Raw genomic sequence first — 23,256 nt, forward strand, 5'->3', positions numbered from 1 at the left:
GGCATTCCAGTCACAGGGCACCTCAGCTCAGCAAAAAGCCTCCCTGCCCCAGAATGGGGTTTTAGCATTATTATTTCTATATGTAATATGGCAGCACCTCCAGACCCCAACCAAGATCAGAGCCCCGCAGGGCTGAGTGCTGTACAAATACAGGGCACAAGATGGTCCCTGCCCCAGAGAACAGATAGTCTAAATAAACATGATGGACAAAGGTTGGGAGGGGGAACAGAGAGAGGAAGTGACTTGCCCAAGGTCATGCATCAAGTCGGTGGGAGAGCTGGGTTCTATTCCAGAACCCAGAGAATAAAACCCGGCTCTCCTGATTCCCAGTCCAGTGCACCGGCCACAAAAGCATACTGCTCCTGACTGGAGGAGTAGGTGGATCTGGCAGAGAGGGTTTGCCAGGTCGATAACTCAACAAAAACCTCAATTTTTTAAATTCACCCAAAGCTGCCAGGGACGGTCCAGATTTCCACCAGAGTCTGCAGAACCCAGAGACCTCACCGCAAAAGCTAGGTCCAGCTTGCTGCAGAGTACACAGGGCCTTGGTTATAGTATGCCCATCGTTATGGAATCTGGACTTCAGCTCCTAGAGCGAGTGAGCAGCAGGCCCTAGTGAGTGATCCAGTTGACTACAGCCTTTAAAGATAAGTTGATGTTACGGACACATACTACGTTCCTTCCAAAGGGGTGACTGACAGGTCAGGTCTATACTACAAATTTTTGTCAGCCTAGCTAAGTTAGTCAGGATGTGAAGAGACCCCCCACTCAGCCAACATAGTGATGCTGGCAAATCCCCAGGTGCACACACAGCTATGCCGAGAGAAGAGTGCTTCTGTCGACATAGCTGATGTCATTCGGGGAGGAGGTTTACCTACGCTAGCAGAAAACCTCCTTTTTTTGGTATAAGCTGTGTCTACACTAGGGGGCTTTGCCAGTATAGCTATACAGGCAAAGGAAAGGCCATAGAGTTCCATCTTAATCATCCTGTGGATTTTATTTGTTCCATCCTGGCAAAGCCATGGTCCACAGACTTGATGTGAATAATACTTTAGGCTTTTTTCTGGTCTAAGCCTTTAGAAAGTGCTCCCAGCTTTGTGTGTCATTGGACACTAAGAGTTAGTCACTTTCAGCATTACCAAACGCCAGGGTTCTCCCCCACCCCTCACTGAGTGTGTGTTCTGATGTGATTCATTAACTGTATTATTGAAAGGAGTAACAAAGACTATTGATGAAGGGCAGACAGTGGATGGAGTTTAACTGGAATCCATTATAGCTACCACACTGGCAGATGATGGACAGGATAAAATATGTAGGCATCAGGGCCAAGAGTACAAGAGGCTGTTTGAACCCCGAATCTGGCCCTGAATAGAAAAGTAACTGTGTTTAATTTCTCAAACTGGGAAAGGGGCAGGAAGGGTCCAGACAAATATAGTAAATAGCATTAAATCTACAAGTTTGAGTCCCATAAGTAGGCCCCTACCAAATTCACTGCCATGAAAAATGTGTCATGGACTGTGAAATCTGGTCTCCCCCCATGAAATCTGGTCTTTTGTCTGCTTTTACCCTCTACGATACAGATTTCACGGGGGAGACCAGCATTTCTCAAATTGCGGGTCCTGACCCAAAAGAGAGTTGCAAGGGGGTCTCAAGGTTATTTTCGGGGGGTTGCAGTATTGCCCCGTTACTTCTGCTCTGCCTTCAGAGCCGGGCAGCCGGAGAGCAGCTGTTGCTGACTGAGGGCCCAGCTCTGAAGGCAGCATCACCGCCAGCAGCAGTGCAGAAGTAAGGGTAGCAGTACCGTGACCCTCCCCCCACAATAACCTTGTGACCCCCCCCCCACACACAACTCCTTTTTGGGTCAGGACCCCTACAATTATAACACCATAAAATTTGAGATTTAAATAGCTGAAATCATGAAATTTATGATTTTTAAAACCCTATGACTGTGAAATTGACCAAAATGGACTGTGAATTTGGTAGGGCCCTGCCTATAAGGCTGAGCAGCAGAGCAGGCACTCAGATACCATGGTGATGGACACAGTGTAAGAGCCTAGAGAGATGGTAGCTAATGTTGTCTGTATGTCTGTCTAAACATATTGTTAAGTGAAATGAGAAATAGCATCAGCCATAGGCACCAACTTCTGGCACTGCGGGGTGCTCGCCCACCCCCACCCCTAACCCCACCATGACTCCACCCTTGCCCCGCCTCCTCCCGCCCCTGCCCTGCCCCCATTCTAACCCCTTCCCCAAAGTCCCTGCCCCAATTCCGCCCCCTCCTTGCCCCTATTGGACCCCTTCCCTAAATCGCTGCCCTGGCCCCGCCTCTTCCCCGCCTCCTCCCCTGAGCACACCACGTTCCCACTCCTCCCCTCTCCCTCCCACAGCTTGTTACGCCTTGAGACAGCTGTTTCACGGTGGCAAGCCTGGGAGGAGAAGCGGGGACACAGCGTGCTCAGGGGAGGAGGCAGAGGCAGAGGTGAGCTGGGGAGGGGGGGTGGGGTGGGGAGCTTGGCTGCCGGTGGGTGCAGAGCACCCACCAATTTTTCCCCATGGGTGCTCCCGCCCTGGAACACCCACGGAGTCAGCGCCTATGACATAAGCTGTAATGTCTGCATTTACAGCCAGTACGAACATAGCAGGGGTCACTGGCAAACGGCGTAGTGTGCTGAGATTATAGAGAAGTGTGGGTAAATTAAAGACATGGGGACTGGGCTTTAGTCTTGGAAAACACGTGTGAATATTCAGCCAGCTAGATGGGACGAAGGGAGGAAAGGACTTGGTGCTGATTGGAATGTCCACAGCAGAGATAGCCATTGTGTGGCAAGCTGCATGGATAGTACAGTGCATTTCACATCAACAGAGATTATTAGGGCTGTGGAAATAGGTGGAGAGTTTTTTGTGAACTCCTAGAGCCTGAGTCATCCCTTCAAGGACAAGGGGACGCAACCCACAGGGGCAGCTGGATCAGGAAAATCATTTCCCTGGAGGGAAGGCAGGACCCTTGGGGATTCTGCCTCATTGCCATGCCATGTTTTCAGGAAGATCCTGGATCAGCACGCAGAGGAGCAGCTGCAGCAGCTCCGTGGCTTTGCACGCTGGGCAGTATTCTGTGTGAACTCCACTGCAGAGGCTGCCTGGGATGGTGCTGATCTCACCCACTTCCCTGCCAGCTGGCTCCTGTGCCACTGCTCTTGGTGGACTTTCTGCCAGTAGAGTCCTGTAACCTCAGACTGAATTAGGCCCATAATTCCCCACCCCAGCAACCTTTGACAGCACCCGCTCTCCTCATTGCCCCCCACCCCAGCATTCACCAGGGCGTTCAGTACCAACGGTAAACAGATTGGCTGGGTGATCAGCAATGAAAGAGTTAACAATGTCAACTTCGAAATGGTCGTCAGTTGGCCTCAGCATTAACTCCCCCTGAGACTGAATGGGGCACATCCCACTACAGTCCCTGTCCCTGTGCAAACTCAGGCAGACATTGCTGCATCAGTCACTGTTGGAAGCTTCCATTACAGACGTAAACGCCTAGATTATGCCACACTGTTCCGAAGCAAGGGAGGGGTTCTATGGCATGTTTGCTTTGGGGTATAGAACAACAGGTAAGGTTAACAAGGTCATTCTGGTCCTGGAGATAATTGGCGGTTTCAGGGAGACTCCCTGTACTGCTAATGGTGAATACGCTTAGAACCATGATATCCCTAGAACTGGAATGAACTTCGGAAGTGCACCTCCTGCAGTGGCTGGGTAGGACCTGCACCTGCTCTCAGGTGAGGATGGACTCTGTGCTTGTCTACACTGGGGAATAGCTTTTCCGCACTGGTTAATCCATTTTGGAAGTGGAATAAGAGCGTCTCCTCGGGGAGCTAGTGTGGAGAAGCTATTGCACTTTACATTCCCTAGCTTATTTCACAACTAACTTTCCCATGTGGACAGGTCCTAAAATAAATCTTTTCCCCATCACAAGGTCTCTGACTCTAGGAATGGCAACATGTGTAGTGGGCACAACACAAAGATATGCATTTAGCATTTGTGACGCTTCCTGGGGTTACCCAAGGTTGGGAGGCACCTCGCTCCCCTCTGTCCTTGCCGTGGGGAAGCCCTGTCTTTGTCTGCTAGGTTCAGCGCCCCAACTCCATCAGCCGTGGGCAACACACGTCGTTCCCTTTGGGCCTTGCAGGTCCTGCTGTCTCTCTACAGGTTAGCAATACGTACACTCCAAACCCTGAGTCCTCCAAGCATCTCCCTGATGTGTCCGTCCACTGGACCCTCAGAATATTCATAGGTTGGCTGCTTCCAAAGAAACAATATACCCTAGTGTCATAAATATAAAGGGAAGGGTAACCACCTTTCTGTATACAGTGCTGTAAAATCCCTCCTAGCCAGAGGCAAAACCCTTTCACCTGTAAAGGGTTAAGAAGCTAAGATAACCTCGCTGGCACCTGACCCAAAATGACCAATGAGGGGACAAGATACTTTCAAATCTGGAGGGGGGGAACAAAGGGTTTGTGTGTCTGTGTGATGCTTTTGCCGGGAACAGATCAGGAACGCAGACTTACAACTTCTGTTAAGTTAGTAAGTAATCTAGCTAGAAATGCGTTAGATTTCCTTTTGTTTAATGGCTGGTAAAATAAGCTGTGCTGGATGGAATGTATATTCCTGTTTATGTGTCTTTTTGTAACTTAAGGTTTTGCCTAGAGGGATTCTCTATGTTTTGAATCTGATTACCCTGTAAGGTATTTACCATCCTGATTTTACAGAGGTGATTCTTTTACCTTTTCTTTAAGTAAAATTCTTCTTTTAAGAACCTGATTGCTTTTTCATTGTTCTTAAGATCCAAGGGTTTGGGTCTGTGTTCACCTGTGCCAGTTGGTGAGGATTCTTATCAAACCTTCTCCAGGAAAGGGGGTGTAGGGCTTGGGGGGATATTTTGGGGGAAGACGTCTCCAAGTGGGCTCTTTCCCTGTTCTTTGTTTAAAACGCTTGGTGGTGGCAGCACAGGGTTCAAGGACAAGGCAAAGTTTGTACCTTGGGGAAGTTTTTAACCTAAGCTGGTAAGAATAAGCTTAGGGGGTCTTTCGTGCAGGTCCCCACATCTGTACCCTAGAGTTCAGAGTGGGGAAGGAACCTTGACACCTAGCTTACCAGGCACCTCTGATCACCACTCTGCTTAACACACAGCACTTGCATATGTACAGAGTGAAATAAAATATATGTTTATTTAACAGAGATATTCAGGTGGTCACAAGTGGAAGAATTGAAACAAATGGTTACATATAAAATAAAATCCCAGCACACATGCTAGAGCCTGCCCTAGACTTAATTAACTAGATACTCTTCTGTCTGACCAAGTATTTCTCAGCAGCACTTTACAGCCAGGTTGCCTGTGACCCTCCTTTCATGAGACAGACACACTGTCAGCTTGTCTCTGAGATGACGGATTCCATTTGTTTCTTAGGCCCCCAAGATATACCAATCCCATCCTTTGTCTTTATTCATAAACAACTCACCCCCTGCTGTTGGTTTCATTTTGTAGACTTGCTCTCTTGTAGATTTCTCAATCTCTTCTTTTGCCTGTGGCTCAGTATGCAAATAGGCGCACAGTGAGGCGTAAAACAGAACACACAAATCACCGGATAGGGAGAGAGGTCTCTGTTACCTCCTGCCTGGAAGGAACATTTCCAACGTATATCACCTCCTGGTGATTTGTCTTAACTCCAAGACCTTAAGAGTTGGGCTGTCAAGCGAGTAAAAAAATCAATTGCTATTAATCGCACAATTAAAAAATAAATTGCGATTAATCACACGATTGATCGCACTGTTAAAATTCGAATACCATTTATTTAAATATTTTTGGATATTTTCAAATATATTGATTTCAATTACAGCAGAGAATACAAAGTGTACAGTGCTCACTTTATATTTATTTTTTATTACAGATATACACTTTAAAAAACAAAATAAATTATATTTTTCAATTCCCCCATTACAAGTACTGTAGTGCAATCTCTTTATCATGAAAGTTGAACTTATGGGAGATAATGCTGCCAGCTTCTTGTTTACAATGTCACCTGAAAGTCAAAAAAGGTGTTCGCATGGCACTGTTGTAGCCAGTGTTGCAAGATATTTATGTGCCAGCTGCACAAAAGGTTCATATGTCCCTTCATGCTTCAGCCACCATTCCACAGGACATGCGTCCATGCTGATGACAGGTTCTGCTCGATAATGATTCAAAACTGTGGAAACCAATGCATGTTCATTTTCATCATTGGAGTCAGATGCCACCAGCAAACAGTTGATTTTCTTTTTTGGTGGTTCGGGTTCTGTAGTTTCTGCATCAGAGTGTTGCTCTTTTAAGACTTCTGAAAGCATGAGCCACATCTCATCCCTCTCCGATTTTGGAAGGCACTTCAGATTCTTAAACTTTGGGTCAAGTGCTATAGCTATCTTTAGAAAACTCACATTTTGTCAAATCTGCAGAGAAAGTGTTCTTAAAAAGAACATGTGCTAAGTCATCATCCAAGACTGCTATAACATGAAATATATGGCAGAATGTGGGTTAAACAGAGCAAGAAACATACAATTCTCCCCCAAGGAGGTCAGTCACACATTTAATTAATGCATTATTTTTTAACAAGCGTCATCAGCATGGAAGCATGTCCTCTGGAATGGTGGCTGAAGCATGAAGGGGCATACAAATGTTTAGCATATCTGGCACATAAATATCTTGCAATGCCGGCTACAAAAGTGCCATGCAAATGCCTTTTTCTCACTTTAAGGTGACATTGTAAATAAGAAGTGGGCAGCATTATCCCCCGTAAATGTAAACAAACTTGTTGGTCTTAGCCATTGGCTGAACAAGAAGTAGGACTGAGTGGACTTGTAGGCTCTAAAGTTTTACATTGTTTTGTTTTTGAGTGCAGTTATTTAATTAAAAAAATCTACATTTGCAAGTTGCACTTTCACAATAAAGAGATTGCACTATGTACTTGTATGAGGTTAATTGAAAAATACTCTTTCTGTTATCATTTTTACAGTGCAAACATTTGTAATAAAAATAATAATATAAAGTGAGCACTGTGCACTTTGTATTCTATGTTGTAATTGAAATCAATATATTTGAAAATGTAGAAAAACATCCAAAAATATTTAATAAATTTCCATTGGTATCCTATTATTGTTTAACAATGTGATTAAAGCTGTGATTAATCACAATTAATATGTTTAATCGAGATTAATTTTTTTAATTAATCACATGAGTTAACTGCTATTAATTGACAGCCCCTACTTAAGAGTATAATTTTCAGGATAGATACATAAATTCTTAAATATTATCCATACATACATTTCACACTGGTTATGATGACCAATGGGCTACTGGCTCTCGATAGAGATCTCACATGCCACCCTTCAATGAACTGTTATGCAGATATCAGACCCAGGGGATCCCTGTAAAACCCTATGACCCCCTCTGCCAGTTGGCATCAATGGGTCCCTAGGTCACAGTATTCTTAGCTCATTATGATTTCATTGTCTTTCTGATTCACAGTTCTAATGACTAATGATCTTCAGAGGGGGCTTTGCATTTGTAACTGGGCTTGTCTACACCCAAAAATTGTATCTTTTTAACTATACCAGTGTACTTTAAAGGGTACAGCTCCCCCAGTGTGGATGCAGTTATACCAGAATAAAGGTGCTTATACCAGTAAAGCTTATTCCCATGTGGAAAGGACAATAAACTATGCTCGTATAAGGCGCCTTTATACCAATATAACTGGGTTCCAACTAGGGATTGTATTGGTATAACTATTTATTCTGATACAAAATCTCTGTGTGAACCAGGCCCAGAGTAGCTCTGAAACCCTGTCAACTTGACTTCTTATCAGCGGTTGTCCATTGTTGCCTCATTGCCATGACATGCTTTTAGGAAGCTCCTGGATCAGCATGCAGAGGAGCTGCAGCAACAGCTCAGACACTCACACGAGACTGAGACTTTGCTGGCCAAGACTCATGCTGAGCTGCAGGTCAGGTTTCAGCAGCAGGAGGCACAACTGCATATATTAGAGGATGAAAAAAAAACAGCATCAAATGAGGTAAGTTAGACATTGCTGCTCTGGGGTTGGCTGCTTGGGAAGGGGACAGGTTGGTGGCATAAATGATGCTGCTGTTCTAATAACTAACTTCAATACAGACCATCAAGGTAAGAGTCAGTACTTTCCTATCAGCTGATAATGCTGCTGTGGAGAATGTGGAAATGTATGTTACATTGTTATGAAAGATATGTGTGACTCCGTATCCCCACTCAATTTGTATTGCTACCCACTGGGTGTGAAGGAGTTAATTTCAAGCGGATAAGGGATGGGGATGTTAGTGTCATGTGGGCTTGCCTGGGTTGGTATGAATGAACTATCAAGAACTGTCCCCTTACGGATGAATTTGCCTTGGGAGATACAATGGAGGACCAAAGACTGGACATTAACTTTTAATGGCTGGGAGCTGTAGGAAGCAGGACGTGTGAACACAGCACGGCTGCAACTAGGGACAAGGGACTTGGGAGGAGCAGATTGGGATAGAAGATTGCAGCTACCCAGGGTACAGGGGAAAAAAGCAGAGAGAGATGAAATCCAGGAGGCTGTGGACAGCAGGGGCAGGTAATTCTGCCAGCATGGGCTCTCAGTTAAGTTTTGCTTTTTCACACTAACCTAAGGACCCTTTAGTACCGTGTTCTAGTGGTATTCTAGTTGACTGGTAAATGTTGGTTTGTTCTGAATAGGTTGTCCTGCTTTCCTATAAATCCCTGCTGGTTGTCTTGCTCCCCAGTGAAGTCTCTACCAGGGGCCAATGCTCATTTGGACCCACTGAAGAGCCACAGTGAGAACAGAGGTGCTGGAGCCAGACGGCTCAGTCTTGGAGCAGTGGAGTTGCAGGGCCCATGCCCAGAAATTGACAACACAGGGTCAAATCCTGAGAGGTTCTGAGCTCCTGCAGCTCCCACTGATTTCAACAGGGATTCCAAGTGTTCAGGATCTCTTAGGGGTCTGGATTAGAATATGGGTGATGTGAAAACAGAGGGAGCTCTCTGTGCTCCCCTCCACAACACCATCTCACCCATCTGGTTAAGGCCTGGTCTACACTTAAAAATTAGCTCCACTTAGCTGTGAAAAAGTCATGCTCTGAGCACTGTAGTGAGAATGGCCTAACCCCTGGTGTAGACATGGCTAGGCAAATGGAAGAGTGCTTCCATTAACCTAGCTACTGCCTCCTGGAGAGCTCCATGGGAGGGTTAGGTGGGGGCAGGATGATGGAACAGGAGAAGGCAGCCCCTTTGCTTTCAGAGCATGGGGGCTTTTGCACAGCAATCCGGGTAGGAGACAATACACCTGGGAGCTGTGTCCCTTCTCTCTGTGTCCCCGCCAGGAGCAACAGGGAGAGCCACATTCTTCCAACTTAGCTAGGAAGAGGCAGACTCCTCCTGTGGCCGTAGCGAGGGCAGTTTCATTGGAGTGGCAAGAGCAGGATAGACTAGATCTGATTGTTCCATTGTCTGGTTACTGGGGCAAAAACGAGGCTTTATGACAAAGAAGCTGTTGAGGCCAGAGCCGGGAGCACAAGGATTGAAAGAACGTTTTCCGTCCCTGCATTTTTTTTAAAGATAAATTCTAAAACATGCATCTGTTTTTCAGCATCTCCATTGTCAAAAAACCAGTCAGAACCTTTCAGAGCAGCTATCGCTGTTGCAGCAGGAGAAGGAAACCCTTCACGAGGAATATCATCATCTCCTGAAGCAGCTCGACATCTACGTCAGGTAGTTACCAAAGCAGCAGGGCCACGGAGGAATGAGGTTGCACCGCAGCTGCACTGTGTGACAGTGGAGTGGCTTATAGCGTAAACTTTGGTCTCCCGTGTAAAATACAGTCAGCACTAAGAGATCTGCTTTCAGTTGACATCTTCAAACAGAATCAGGTGGAGTAAATGTCCCACTTCTGCAGCTACTTCATTCTGTGTTCTTCCATTCAGGAGCTGAGGGTGGTGCAGGTCACAGGCACCACGTAGTCAGGTGGGGTCTCACCAGGCGCACACAGCACTGGTGCTGCAGGACCTTCACTGGCTGTAGAGCTCTTTAGACATTTTTCATCTAAACCAGAGGTGGGCAAACTACAGCCCGCGGGCCACATCCAGCCCGCGGGACCCTCCTGCCCTGCCCCTGAGCTCCTGGTCTGGGAGGCTGTCCCCTAGCCCCTCCCCTGCTGTTCCCCCTCCCCCGCAGCCTCAGCTCACTGTGCCACCGGTGCAATCTGCCCAGCCTGACCCGGTGCTCTGTGCTGCGCAGTGGTGCGACTGGCTCCAGCCGGGCAGCACGGCTGCCTGTCCTGATGCTCTGGGCGGTGCATCTGTAGTGCTGCCAGCCACCGGTGCTCCAGGCAGCGCGGTAAGGGGGCAGGGAGCAGGGAGGGTTGGCTAGAGGGCAGGGGAGTTTGGGGTGGTGGTCAGGGGGCGGGGGTGTGGATAGGGGGCGGGGCAGTCAGAGGGCAGGGATCGGGGGGTTGAATGGGGGTAGGGGTCCCAGGGGGGCAGTCAGGAAAGAGAGTGGGGGTTGGATGGGGCGGCGGGGGGCAGTCAGGGAGAAGGGGTGGTTGGATGGGGCAAGGGTCCCGGGGGACAGGGGACCGTCAGGAATGAGAGGAGGGGTTGGATGGTGTGGCGGGACGCAGTCAGGGGCGGGAGGTCCGGGGGGCTATCAGGGGACAGGGCGGGATGGATGGGGCAGGGGTCCTGGGGTGGGCCGTCAGGGGACAGGGAACAGGGGGGTCAGATAGGGGGCGGGGGCCGGGCCAAGCCTGGTTCTTTGGGGAGGCACAGCCTCCCTTAACTGGCCCTCCATACAATTTCGGAAACCCCATGTGCCCCTCAGGCCAAAAAGTTTGCCCACCCCTGATCTAAACGTTTTTTGACGGAAAAGGCCTTTACAATCAGATTTGATTCAGACTCACAAAACATTCCAGTTTCAAACAAGTTCACAATATTTGAGATATTTGATTTTGGTTGAAATTTTTTGATTTCATTTTTTTGAAAAACTTTTTGAAACAAAAATTTTGAATTGTTTCCAAAATGTCGGGTTTTTTTCGGCGGGAACAAATGCACTTCTGTCATGTTTTTACTCCTTCCCCTGTTTCTTCCTGAGCATCTGCAATTGTCTGCCTGATGGATTCCAGGTGGAGTTGAACGTACTAGTTTTGACCTATACAGCCTACACTGCACTGGCTTGTGTCCTGCCTTCCTGAGAGACGCCTCTCTGGGCCACCCTGCCACGGCTGTTCTCAGCAGACACCCCGCTGGCATTAAAGAGAGAGAGTTACCAGTACGCCATTCTCCAAGAGGCAATCTGCTTTGCCTCATTACATCCAAAATGGCCTAATTCCCCTGCAAAAGCCCATCTACTTGACAGGGCATTTGGGGCAGTGGGTGGTGTGGGATGGGGGATGTTCTGCTGATTTGATTTCTTGACTGTAAGCTGATTTACTGTATTGTGTTGTGATGTTGGGTGGTTATTTTCCAGCAGCTGGTTGTCAGGGCACTTACAGTCTGTATGTGGGCATGTTTCTGGAGTTCAGTCTGCACCAATAAGTGAATAAATTGATGAAGATTTTAAGCAGCAAGGAAGGAGAAGCTCTGACTGATTATCCTGGGAATGGAGGGGTGAATGCAGAGCGCAGAGTTCGCTGCCGCATTACCCCAGTGTTCTGCCAGTGTCACTCCACAGGTTTCAGGGATTGTAAGTGAGACCAAGGTCGCATAAGGAGGAACTGAGCCTGGCATCTTCAGAACCAAAGCTGGGAAAGGGGAGATCGAAGTGGTTGAAGGTTCATTCCAGGTTTATTAAAACTAGACAGGGTGGGATTTCTGTTTCTCCTAGTCTCCTGGGGAAGGATTGGATAGGACCCTTCTAGGAGCCAACTTGTGGAAAGCGTGGGCCCTGCTTCAGAAACTGGTTTCTGATTGGTTGAAGTAGTAGCTTATTTAAAAACAAACAAAAACCAAGATGGGCAGACCCAGACGTTAGGTAAAGAGACAAGGGCCTTGTTACTGTGGTTTGTGATTTTGGATTCATGGCCAATAGGAAGATGAAAAGTTTGTGGGCTCATCTCTCAACAATCATGCACCCCACCTTAGGGTGCGGTTCCCAAGGCCAGCAGGCTTCTGTCTGTGCTAACAGAGATCATAGGGCTCTGCACTGGGCCCAGAGGTTGGTACCGTTTCTGGGGCACATTCAAAGGCTGGCTTTTTTTACCAGAATGGGGGGAACTTGGAACCATTTCAGAGAAACGACAGTATCAGTCAGTTAGGCTGGTCACTCAGTATTTGGACTGGCTACATTGACCCCACAGCAGATCCACTGGCTGTATTGTTCTGCCTGGGTACTATTCTTCTTCCTCTCACCCCTCCCAGGATTGTACAGATTCCATGTGGCAATCTGAGCAAGTGCTAGGCATCTAGTGTATTGTTCTTCGTGTAAAAAAGCAGTCAAGCATTTTAATAGGCTGCTATTTACACATCTACCTTCTCAGGAAACACAATGAGCGGCAACTCCGCCATAAAGCCAAGCTCCGCAGAGCCAAGGAGACATTTGTTCATGAAGTGAAGCAAAGAGATGTGAGGATTAAACAGCTTGAAAGTGAAATTGTGCTGTCCAGGAGCCAGACGGGAAAGGTGAGGAAGCAGATGACAGAGATTTCCACTGTGGGGCCGCTGCTCCAGGAGGGTCCCAAAACGGAAGCTGCCCTAGCAGGGTCACTGGCATGCATGCCTTAGGAACTTTGCATGGCCCAACTGTTCGGATGGAGGCTTAGCTCATGTCAGGCATTGTGCTCATGTGTGGTTCAGGAATCTGGGAGCCAGCATGGGCAGCTAAGAGGTCAGCAGAGCCCATACCATATAAACCTCTGTGAATAACTTGCCCCCCCGAACTAGACATAGGCTCCAGTCCTCACCGAGGCAAACAGGTTCACACAAAGGGATTGTCTAGACCAAGCTTGTTCGGCGTTATGATGAGCCCACAAAAGGACAGTGTTTGGGAAGCGAAGTCACCTCGTGTTTGAACCACCCAGCCCAGTGCTTAACTTGTAATGAAATAGGTGCCAGGGTTCAAGCAATTTCTTTACATCCATAACCGACATGGCAGGCCCAGAGGTGCTGGGACTATGACCTGCCAAGCCGAGAGGTGCCAGGGGCACAAATTAAGCCCTGCTCCTGCCTTCCAAGCTTTTTGCTGCTGCATTTGCCTCAAACTTTCCAGAAAAGCGCTACGCAGGCATACAATCCAACACGAAACTTCAGACAGATCGGTTCAGTGTGGATAAAGTCGGGGAGGTGAAAATCAGGCTAATCAAACTATGCTTGTGTAAGCCTGAGCAATGGAGAGAGACAAGCGTATCTCAGTGCTTAGGAGACAGAGGCTTCCTGGGTACCATAGATCAGTGGTTCCCTGTCTGGTTTTGGAGGAGCCCCAGTCAGTGGCTTGGCAGGTTGGTGACCCCTACCGTATCATGCCATACCCTAATACAGTTGTCATCATCTTGCTTTCTTTCCACTGTTTTTCTCCATCTTTTCTGTCTCTATTCTCCTTTTATTCTTTTTTTGTGCTTTAGAATTCTTCCCTATTGCCCATTTCCCCAGCAGGCCAAGTGCGGCTTGAGAGGGCTCATTTGGGCAGGCCTGCATGCACTCTTTCAGTTGAGTATAGTGCCGCAAGAGCAGAGCATCAGCCAAAGCTTGCAGCCCCATGCACAGCTGAGCACAGGAGGGGCTGCTGCAGTAGTAGGGTGAGTGATGTCTAAGGATTGTTTTAGTGAGGTGGGACAGATGTAGGCTGAGCAGCTTTCTCTTCCCGCTCCTACCTGCTCCTCTGGGGTGCCTCTTGTGCCTTCAGTTAGCCTGAGGTGCCCACCTTAGGAAACATACCTCAGATGAGGTTCCATTTACAAATTCTCTTAACATACAGAAAAGGAGGACTTGTGGCACCTTAGAGACTAACCAATTTATTTGAGCATGAGCTTTCGTGAGCTACAGCTCACTTCATCAGATGCATACCGTGGAAACTGCAGCAGACTTTATATATACACAGAGAATATGAAACAATACCTCCTCCCACCCCACTGTCCTGCTGGTAATAGCTTATCTAAAGTAATCGTCAGGTTAGGCCATTTCCAGCACAAATCCAGGTTTTCTCACCCTCCACCCCCCCACACAAATTCACTCTCCTGCTGGTGATAGCCCATCCAAAGTGACAACTCTTTACACAATGTGCATGATAATGAAGTTAGGCCATTTCCTGCACAAATCCAGGTTCTCTCACTCCCTCACCCCCCTCCAAAAACCCACCCCCATACACACACAGACTCACTCTCCTGCTGGTAATAGCTCGTCCAAACTGACCACTCTCCAAGTTTAAATCCAAGTTAAACCAGAACATCTGGGGGGGGGGGGGGGGGAGGAAAAAACAAGAGGAAATAGGCTACCTTGCTATTACCAGCAGGACAGTGGGGTGGGAGGAGGTATTGTTTCATATTCTCTGTGTATATATAAAGTCTGCTGCAGTTTCCACGGTATGTATCTGATGAAGTGAGCTGTAGCTCACGAAAGCTCATGCTCAAATAAATTGGTTAGTCTCTAAGGTGGCACAAGTACTCCTTTTCTTTTTGCGAATACAGACTAACACGGCTGTTACTCTGAAACTTAACATACAGGTCACCCTAGTTTCTGGTGTTCCTGTCTCCACTGAGCACATTGCGGTTGCACCAGGAACAGATTTGGCCTGTCGCATTAACTGATGTATTTTGTGTATTAGAAATCCTTTATTTTAAGGAAATGCAATTCCCTATTATTTAACAAACCCAAACTGCCCATGTGCAGAGAACCCTTCTCTTGCGGTGGGCCTACCAGAGGAGGGCAGTGGTGATTTTACTGTGACTGGTGCTGCCCAGTAACTCACTGTTGCCTGGCCACAGTAGAAGTTCCTGGAATACCCAGTATTACTTACTGAGACTGAGGTTTTCTGAATTAATTTGCCCTTTTCTGCAAAAACACAGGTGCCTTGGGGAGAACTCTATGACTGGGACATGTGTGGGATTGTCTCACATCTGCTTCTGATGGTGTCAAACATTCTTTCCACCTGTCCATCTGAAATGCCATTGGACAGGTGCAACTACACAGCCCTTTCCAGGCCACATAACATCAAAGACAATACATATTTTATAATCAGACCCCGGATGGTGACCTCCTTTACTCAGCACTTCGAGATCTGTGGATGAAAAGTGCTATATCAAAGCTTATTGTTTCATCCTGTTTTCTTAACCACAGGAACATGCATTGATCAGACAGATCACCACGGAGAATGAGAATTTGCTCCAAGAGAAAAGAGAACTCTTACAGCAGCTTAATGAACAGGAAGAAATTGGACGGAACAACAAATGGATCATTTCCACAATCCAGAACAGGTAGCCATTAATGCTGTTACAGAGAGCGCTCCTGGGCCAGAGTTCAAAGTTAGCCCTTTTCTCCCATTCTGTGCAGCGTCACTCCAATGAAATCCTCGTTCTGTGCATGGATACAACTAGGGTAGCGCAGTGATGAGGCAGGCAGCTGCTCTTCATGCCTAAAGGATGTACTCAGGCCACTACACGGGAATAGCTGCTTTGAAATGGCCCTGCCTCTGCTGCTGCATGGAACGTGACTAGGTGTAAAACTGCAGGGGCAATATGTTTGAAGGGTTTAAAGGGTTGTTTGAGTTTCTCAGCAGAGAGATTGAGAGGAAATGCCCCTTTGAAAACAGAAAATGGTTAGGGTGAAGATTCATGTGCAGAAAATAAACTGTGCCCTTTCTGTGTGACCTTCTCAGAGTGCAGTTCCTGGATGAAGAAAACAAGCGACTCCAGGAAAGCACCCTGCAGCTTTCCGGTCAGGTTGGCATTCTGGAGCGCACTCTGAGGAACATCCACACCCACAACTTAGAGGTGAGATGTGCTGCTTTTCTCCAAAAATGGGCACATCTGAGGAATTTCTCCCTAGTTCCTACCAATATACCTCAGCTTTAACCTGAAAGAACCTCTTCTAGACTCCACAGGAATTTTTGGTACATATGTCCATACAGGACCAGACTTTCAAAAGTGAGTAGTAACCACTGCCAGAAGGGGAGGTGTATTGTTAGTGGCCCAGTTCCCTAGGCATTGGACTGAGTCCCACCAACTCATTTCATAAATGACACCCCCCAGAGATTGGCTGGTAATGTCACTCTTGATTAGCTGAATTGGAGCCAGTGGCCTAGATGTGCAAGGCTTTATGGTTCATTTCCAGTCTGCTGACACAGCCAGTGCCCGTGTCTGTTGTGTTATTAGGCCACCTGTCATCGTGACAAAGGTATCACTTTTTCTTACCTTTGTTCTTTTTTGTTTTTCAGTCATTAAAAATATCCCAGTGACGTGTAAGGTCGGGAACCAGGAAAATTTTTTTAAAAGTGGGTAATTTTAGATATTTTACACAAATGACCCCAAAGTGTCAAACATGGGAGCCTAAATCCCTACCTCGGCATCTGAAGAGGTGTCCTGATTTGCAAAGGTGCTGAGCACTCCCATTTCCCCTTGCATGGACTCAGGACCTCTGAGAATCAAGCCATTTATTTGACTGGGATTTTCAAAGTTTAAATTAAATAGGAATTGAGTGCTTAACTCCCTTAGAGACCTTTGAAAATCACAGCCTAAGGGCCTCAATATATCTGAGCCATGTCTACACTATAGAGCCTATAGCAGCATAGCCCCTAGTGTAGATGCAGAACAGGCTGACAGAAGAGTTTTTCTGCCGACACAGCTACACCACCTCCCCAGACGGTTAGCCCGGTTGACAGAAGTTGGCACACTAGTGCCTCCACTGGCGGTTTTGCCAGCATAGCTATGTCAGGGCAGGGTGCTCGCAGCCCTGCTGCCCAGAGTGCAGGCAGCATGGCGAGCTGAGGCTGCGGGGGAGGAGGGACCGCAGGGGAGGGACCAGAGGCTAGTCTCCCCAGCCGGAAGCTCAAGGGCCGGGCAGGACGGTCCTGCGGGCCGGATGTGGCCTGCAGGCCGTAGTTTGCCCACCTCTGGCTCATGCCCTTGCATTGAACTGTTGTTGTTAGGAAAAAACCCATCCTATAAATAACATCCCTCACACCCCACCAACACACACAAAACATATGTCCCCTTGAGGTGTTTCATCTCTTTGGACTTCTCTGTGTCTGTGATTCCTCGTGTTCTCTCTATAAATGTTATATTAAAACCTTCTTTGTCTCTCTAGTTTGTGAATGACGCACTTGCAAGCATTGATTGCCTAGAGCATCCTTCCTACCTTGGATCTGTTGTTTATTTTTCTGGTTCTCTTTCTAGGACATCAGGAGCATTGGCTTCTCTGAATGCCAGCTGCTAAGTAAGATGTTGCCACGTCCAAACACAAGGTATTATAAGTAAAAACATACAGGCAGTTTGTCTACTTACTAATAGTGAGACTAGTCAGTGTATGGGGAGAAGAAAGCTGTGAATTCTTGTTTTCCAAACACGTGCTCCACCCTTTCTTTTATTCAGAGATGTGTTTTAGTCATGCTGTGGGGAAAAAACAGTAATAAAACAATTATATAAAAGCACATGGTACACAGAAGTAAAACTCCAGAAATACGTTTTCCAGCTCCACATGATTTATGGGTGGTAGTTTAAGTGATAACATAATCGTACAAGACTAAAGATGCACTGTCAGCTACATACACAGTGGAGTTTCAAAATCTTTATCCCTTGGCCCATGCATGCACAGCTCTTCTTAAGAGATACTATAATAGATAATAAAATAATTTGAATGAAACCAGAAGACAGCTGGTCTGTGCCATCTAAGCTCACATTTAAATCACTAAGTGTAATACTGATGGATAACATTCCTCAATTGTTATAGTTTTCTTCGCCAAGCTCAGGAGTACATGGTGCAAATTAATGTCACTGGATTCTGTTGCATCCGATGAAGTGAGCTGTAGCTCACGAAAGCTCATGCTCAAATAAATTGGTTAGTCTCTAAGGTGCCACAAGTCCTCCTGTTCTTTTTGCGAATACAGACTAACACGGCTGTTACTCTGAAACCAGTTATTTCTCTGTTACTCTTGTGCCCCACAGGTGCTGCTAAAACTTAGGGTTCTTCTTCGAGTGCTTGCTCATATCAATTCCAATTAGGTGTGAGTGCGCTGTGTGCATGGCCATTGGAGAATTCGTTACCCTAGCAACATCTGGTGCGTTAGCTGTGGAGCCCCCTGGAGTGGCACCTTCATGGCGCTCGATATATACTCCAGCCGACCCAGTGCCTCCTCAGTTCCTTCTTACTGCCCATGACAGTCATTGGAACTGTGGAGTCCTGCTTCACTGCTCTCCACTCTCCCTAGCATATACCTCATAGTTTAGTTAATAGTTATAGTTAGATAGTTATAGTTGTTAGTGTTAGTGGGGTTGGGGGGGGGGTCCCTGATTTTTCTCTTGGGCTCATGCCCAAGGCTCCGGGATTTAAGCCCTGCGGTTCCTGCTCTAATCCCATGCCAACGGGTGACCCCCATGAAGTGTCTGGGGGAGTCTCATCAAGCAGAGAAGTGCAGGATCTGTGAAGGGTTTAGTCCCTGGACTAAGAAGGAGCGGGACTTTTGTTTAAAGCAGCTCCTCATGGAGGCGGCTCTTAGCCCTCAGCCTCCTGTGGTGCTCCAAGATCTGGCACTGAGCACCTCGGTGTGCAGCGCCCTGACGGTAGCGGTAGGACTTGCACCGCGGTTGGACTCTGACAGAGACCTGCGGCACCGGCGCTCCCCGGCACCGCAGCCAACATCATCGGCCCAGCCGATGCTCCCATTCTCCTGGCCAGAAGCGGCACCGGAAGCTGGAAGAGGCTGACCCACCTCCAGCTTCCCTGGAACCACCTGCGGAGACGCATCCCGCAGGGGAGCATCTAGGGGCACAACCTACGGCTTCGGCACCATTGACTCCGGCCCCCAGGGGAGAACCGTTGAGTCCGGTGCCCCTGGACTCCCCGACACAGAGCGTGGTTGAGGTCCAGTTGCCGTCCACCCCGGATACCTTTGCGGCTGCAAGGGATCTTATTGCCATGAAGGCATCGGCATCCCCTCAGCCTCATGCCAAGGCACCAGTGCCTGTACGTGCGGCACCATCCCGGGGCAAGCTGGCCCTAATCCACCCCTCAGCACCGTTGGTCAAGCCGCGGCACCAATCCCGTTCTTGGCACTTTTCCCGCTCCCGACGCCACTCACGGTCCCGGCACCACTTTCCCTTGCAGCGCCGGTTGTACCTGCAGCACCGCTCCGACTCCTGGCACCGGTCCCGGTCACGCCACCGGTCTGCCCGCCGGCTGCCATCCAGGAGCAGATCCCGGACCCGAGACTGCTCTCGACGCCGGTCATCATCTTGGCCCAGGTCCAGATCCAGGTGCCGGTCCAGATACCGGTCCAGGTCCCGGCATTGCCCCCCAGCGTTGCGACACCACTCCCAATCGCCTCATCAGCGTGCCTCGGCGCAGATCCGCTCAGCACCACCATGGCCCTCACATTCCACTTCTCGTTCTTCGGGATCAGAGGCGGGGTCACGTTTCTCGGAATGCCGCCATTTGGACCGTAGCCACCTGGAGTCAGGGGCTGGGCATTGGCAGGAGCAGGAGCAGGGTCTCGCTCAAGGGCCCACTCAATGGCTATTCTGGACGCCCTGGGTGTACCACCAGGCCCAGGGTGCTCCTTCTGGATCAGCTTCTCGATCAGCCCCATCTGAGCCACGAGTGCCAGAGGCTACCGCCAGGGGGCATGGAGACTGTGGCAGCTTCTCTCCCTGCTTCAGGACCTCCTCCGACACCAGTTCCTGGTCCGGGCACTGAGGTCGCTGACACAGGACAGCTGGGCCCAGCTCCGCAAGAGGCCCTAGATGACCCTCTTCTCCCCCGTGGCCTCCTCCTCCCCGACGAGGCGGTGGCAGGCACTGCAGGCTCGGGTCCCCCTCCGATAGACCTCCATGCCCACCAAGACCTCCTGCACAGGGCGGCACAGAATATGAACCTGCAGGCGGAGGAGGTGGTAGAGGTGGAGGACCCCGAGGTAGACATTCTGTCTGCCGAAGCTCCATCAAGGGTGGCCCTGCCCCTTATTCGGACCACCCAAACCACCGCCAGAACGATCTGGCAAACACCTGCATCCATTCCCCCAGCTGCTAAGGGAGTGGAGCGGAAATACTTTGTCCCAGTGACGTAGCTGGGGGGGAGCGGGACAGTGGCCGCTCCCCCTCTGAGCACAAGTGGCGCCTCGTCAATGTCTTGGTGCCTTTTAAATTTCCCCCCGTGGCGGGAACGGGGGGGGAGCGATCCAGGAAAACAGGTGCCACCCGCTGCGGCGCGTTTACTCCCATGGTGGCCGCCCCTGCTCGCCCCGGGTGTCTGCGCTGAAGGTCCCGCCGCCGAAGCCCCCGCGGCCGCCCCCGCTCGCCCCGGGTGTCTGCCCTGAAGGTCCCGCCGCCGAAGCCCCCGCGGCCGCCCCCGCTCGCCCCGGGTGTCTGCGCTGAAGGTCCCGCCGCCGAAGCCCCCGCGGCCGCCCCCGCTCGCCCCGGGTGTCTGCGCCGAAGGTCCAGCCGCCGAAGCCCCCGCGGCCGCCCCCGCTCGCCCCGGGTGTCTGCCCTGAAGGTCCCGCCGCCGAAGCCCCGGTGCCGCCCCCGCTCGCCCCGGGTGTCTGCCCTGAAGGTCCCGCCGCCGAAGCCCCGGTGCCGCCCCCGCTCGCCCCGGGTGTCTGCGCCGAAGGTCCCGCCGCCGAAGCCCCCGCGGCCGCCCCCGCTCGCCCCGGGTGTCTGCCCTGAAGGTCCCGCCGCCGAAGCCCCGGAGCGCCGCCCCCGCTCGCCCCGGGTGTCTGCCCTGAAGGTCCCGCCGCCGAAGCCCCGGTGCCGCCCCCGCTCGCTCCGGGTGTCTGCCCTGAAGGTCCCGCCGCCGAAGCCCCCGCGGCCGCCCCCGCTCGCCCCGGGTGTCTGCCCTGAAGGTCCCGCCGCCGAAGCCCCAGCGGCCGCCCCCACTCGCCCCGGGTGTCTGCCCTGAAGCCCCCGCGGCCGCCCCCGCTCGCTCCGGGTGTCTGCGCCGAAGGTCCCGCTGCCGAAGCCCCGGTGCCGCCCCCGCTCGCCCCGGGTGGTCCCGCCGCCGAAGCCCCAGCGGCCTCCCCCACTCGCCCCGGGTGTCTGCCCTGAAGGTCCCGCCGCCGAAGCCCCCGCGGCCGCCCCCGCTCGCCCCGGGTGTCTGCGCCGAAGGTCCCGCCGCCGAAGCCCCCGCGGCCGCCCCCGCTCGCCCCGGGTGTCTGCCCTGAAGGTCCCGCCGCCGAAGCCCCCGCGGCCGCCCCCGCTCGCCCCGGGTGTCTGCGCTGAAGGTCCCGCCGCCGAAGCCCCGGTGCCGCCCCCGCTCGCCCCGGGTGTCTGCCCTGAAGGTCCCGCCGCCGAAGCCCCGGTGCCGCCCCCGCTCGCCCCGGGTGTCTGCGCCGAAGGTCCCGCCGCCGAAGCCCCCGCGGCCGCCCCCGCTCGCCCCGGGTGTCTGCCCTGAAGGTCCCGCCGCCGAAGCCCCGGTGCCGCCCCCGCTCGCTCCGGGTGTCTGCCCTGAAGGTCCCGCCGCCGAAGCCCCCGCGGCCGCCCCCGCTCGCCCCGGGTGTCTGCCCTGAAGGTCCCGCCGCCGAAGCCCCGGTGCCGCCCCCGCTCGCCCCGGGTGTCTGCCCTGAAGGTCCCGCCGCCGAAGCCCCGGTGCCGCCCCCCGCTCGCCCCGGGTGTCTGCGCCGAAGGTCCCGCCGCCGAAGCCCCCGCGGCCGCCCCCGCTCGCCCCGGGTGTCTGCGCCGAAGGTCCCGCCGCCGAAGCCCCCGGTGCCGCCCCCGCTCGCCCCGGGTGTCTGCCCTGAAGGTCCCGCCGCCGAAGCCCCAGCGGCCGCCCCCGCTCGCCCCGGGTGTCTGCCCTGAAGGTCCCGCCGCCGAAGCCCCGGTGCCGCCCCCGCTCGCCCCGGGTGTCTGCCCTGAAGGTCCCGCTGCCGAAGCCCCCGGTGCCGCCCCCGCTCGCTCCGGGTGGTCCCGCCGCCGAAGCCCCAGCGGCCGCCCCCGCTCGCCCCGGGTGGTCCCGCCGCCGAAGCCCCGGAGCGCCGCCAGGGGAGTACACGCGCCGCAGCGGGTGGTGCCTTTTTTTCTGGATCGCTCCCCCCGTTCCCGCCACCTGGCTGCGCGGCTGCTTTGTCCCCTCGAAGGGACAGGATTATCCGTTCACACGCCCACAGCCCTCTTCGCTTGTGGTGGCATCAGTGAACGAAAAAGAATGGCCTGGCCAGCAGGCCCAATCAAAGGGTGCTCAGCTCCTTGATTTGTCTGGGCGCAAAGTTTATTCCTCGGGGAGACTTCAGCTCAGGATCGCTAATCAGCAGGCGCTCCTGAGCCGTTACAATTTTAACTCCTGGAACTCTGTGCTGAAGTTTAAGGAGTTAGTACCTCCTGAGTCCAGAGAGGAGTTTGAGGCTTTAGTGGAAGAGGCAAAACAGTGGCACGGACCTCGTTGGAGGCCTCGCTGGACGCTGCTGACTCCACCGCATGTACTTTGTCCTTAGGGATCGCAGTGAGGCCTATCTCCGGGCTGCAAGCCTCCGGCCTGCCACCGGAACTTCAGCAAACACTGCAGGACCTCCCCTTTGATGGAGAGGGCCCGTTTTTGGAAAAGACAGATTCAAGGCTACAAAGCCTTAAGGACTCAAGGGCGATAATGAAGTCCCTGGGCATGCGCACACCTGCTACCCAGCGGAAATCCTTCAAACCCCAGCAGCCGCAACAAGGCTCCTATCCTCTTCCTTGGCCGAGGCAGGATTTCTATAGGAGGCAGGGGTGTTATGACAGGAGGAAGCCCTCCAACCACCAGTCTGGACAAGGCCAGGGCCCGTCCAAGCCCTCATCGGGCTCAAAACAGGCCTTTTGAAGAGACGCCCGAGGACGATGTATTGGACATCGTTCAGGATCCTACCCCACCTTTCTTGAATTGTTTATCCTGTTTCCACTGTGCTTGGTCTCACATAACCACAGACCACTGGGTCCTCCGCACGGTCGAAGGGGGATACTCTCTCCAATTTTCTTCCTCCCCACCCTCCTTCCCCATCCCTCGTCAGGGACCCTTCTCATGAGCAACTCCTTATTCAGAAGGTTCAGACGCTCCTCGCCA

At 51.4% G+C, this 23,256-nt stretch overlaps 1 protein-coding gene across 1 annotated transcript in view; it reads left to right on the forward strand.

Annotated features, from left to right (window-relative positions):
• The window catches only part of CCDC30 (coiled-coil domain containing 30), a 136,047-nt gene that overhangs the window by 102,407 nt on the left and 10,384 nt on the right, over window positions 1–23,256 (forward strand). The window contains exons 18-23 of the mRNA XM_077837566.1: window positions 7,931–8,096; window positions 9,687–9,808; window positions 12,570–12,711; window positions 15,361–15,497; window positions 15,899–16,013; window positions 17,415–17,482. Coding sequence (XP_077693692.1) covers window positions 7,931–8,096; window positions 9,687–9,808; window positions 12,570–12,711; window positions 15,361–15,497; window positions 15,899–16,013; window positions 17,415–17,482 — 750 coding nt within the window. The remainder of the gene's footprint in view (window positions 1–7,930; window positions 8,097–9,686; window positions 9,809–12,569; window positions 12,712–15,360; window positions 15,498–15,898; window positions 16,014–17,414; window positions 17,483–23,256) is intronic.

This window comes from Eretmochelys imbricata, chromosome 18 (assembly GCF_965152235.1).
Source record: "Eretmochelys imbricata isolate rEreImb1 chromosome 18, rEreImb1.hap1, whole genome shotgun sequence".
NCBI lineage: Eukaryota > Metazoa > Chordata > Testudines > Cheloniidae > Eretmochelys > Eretmochelys imbricata.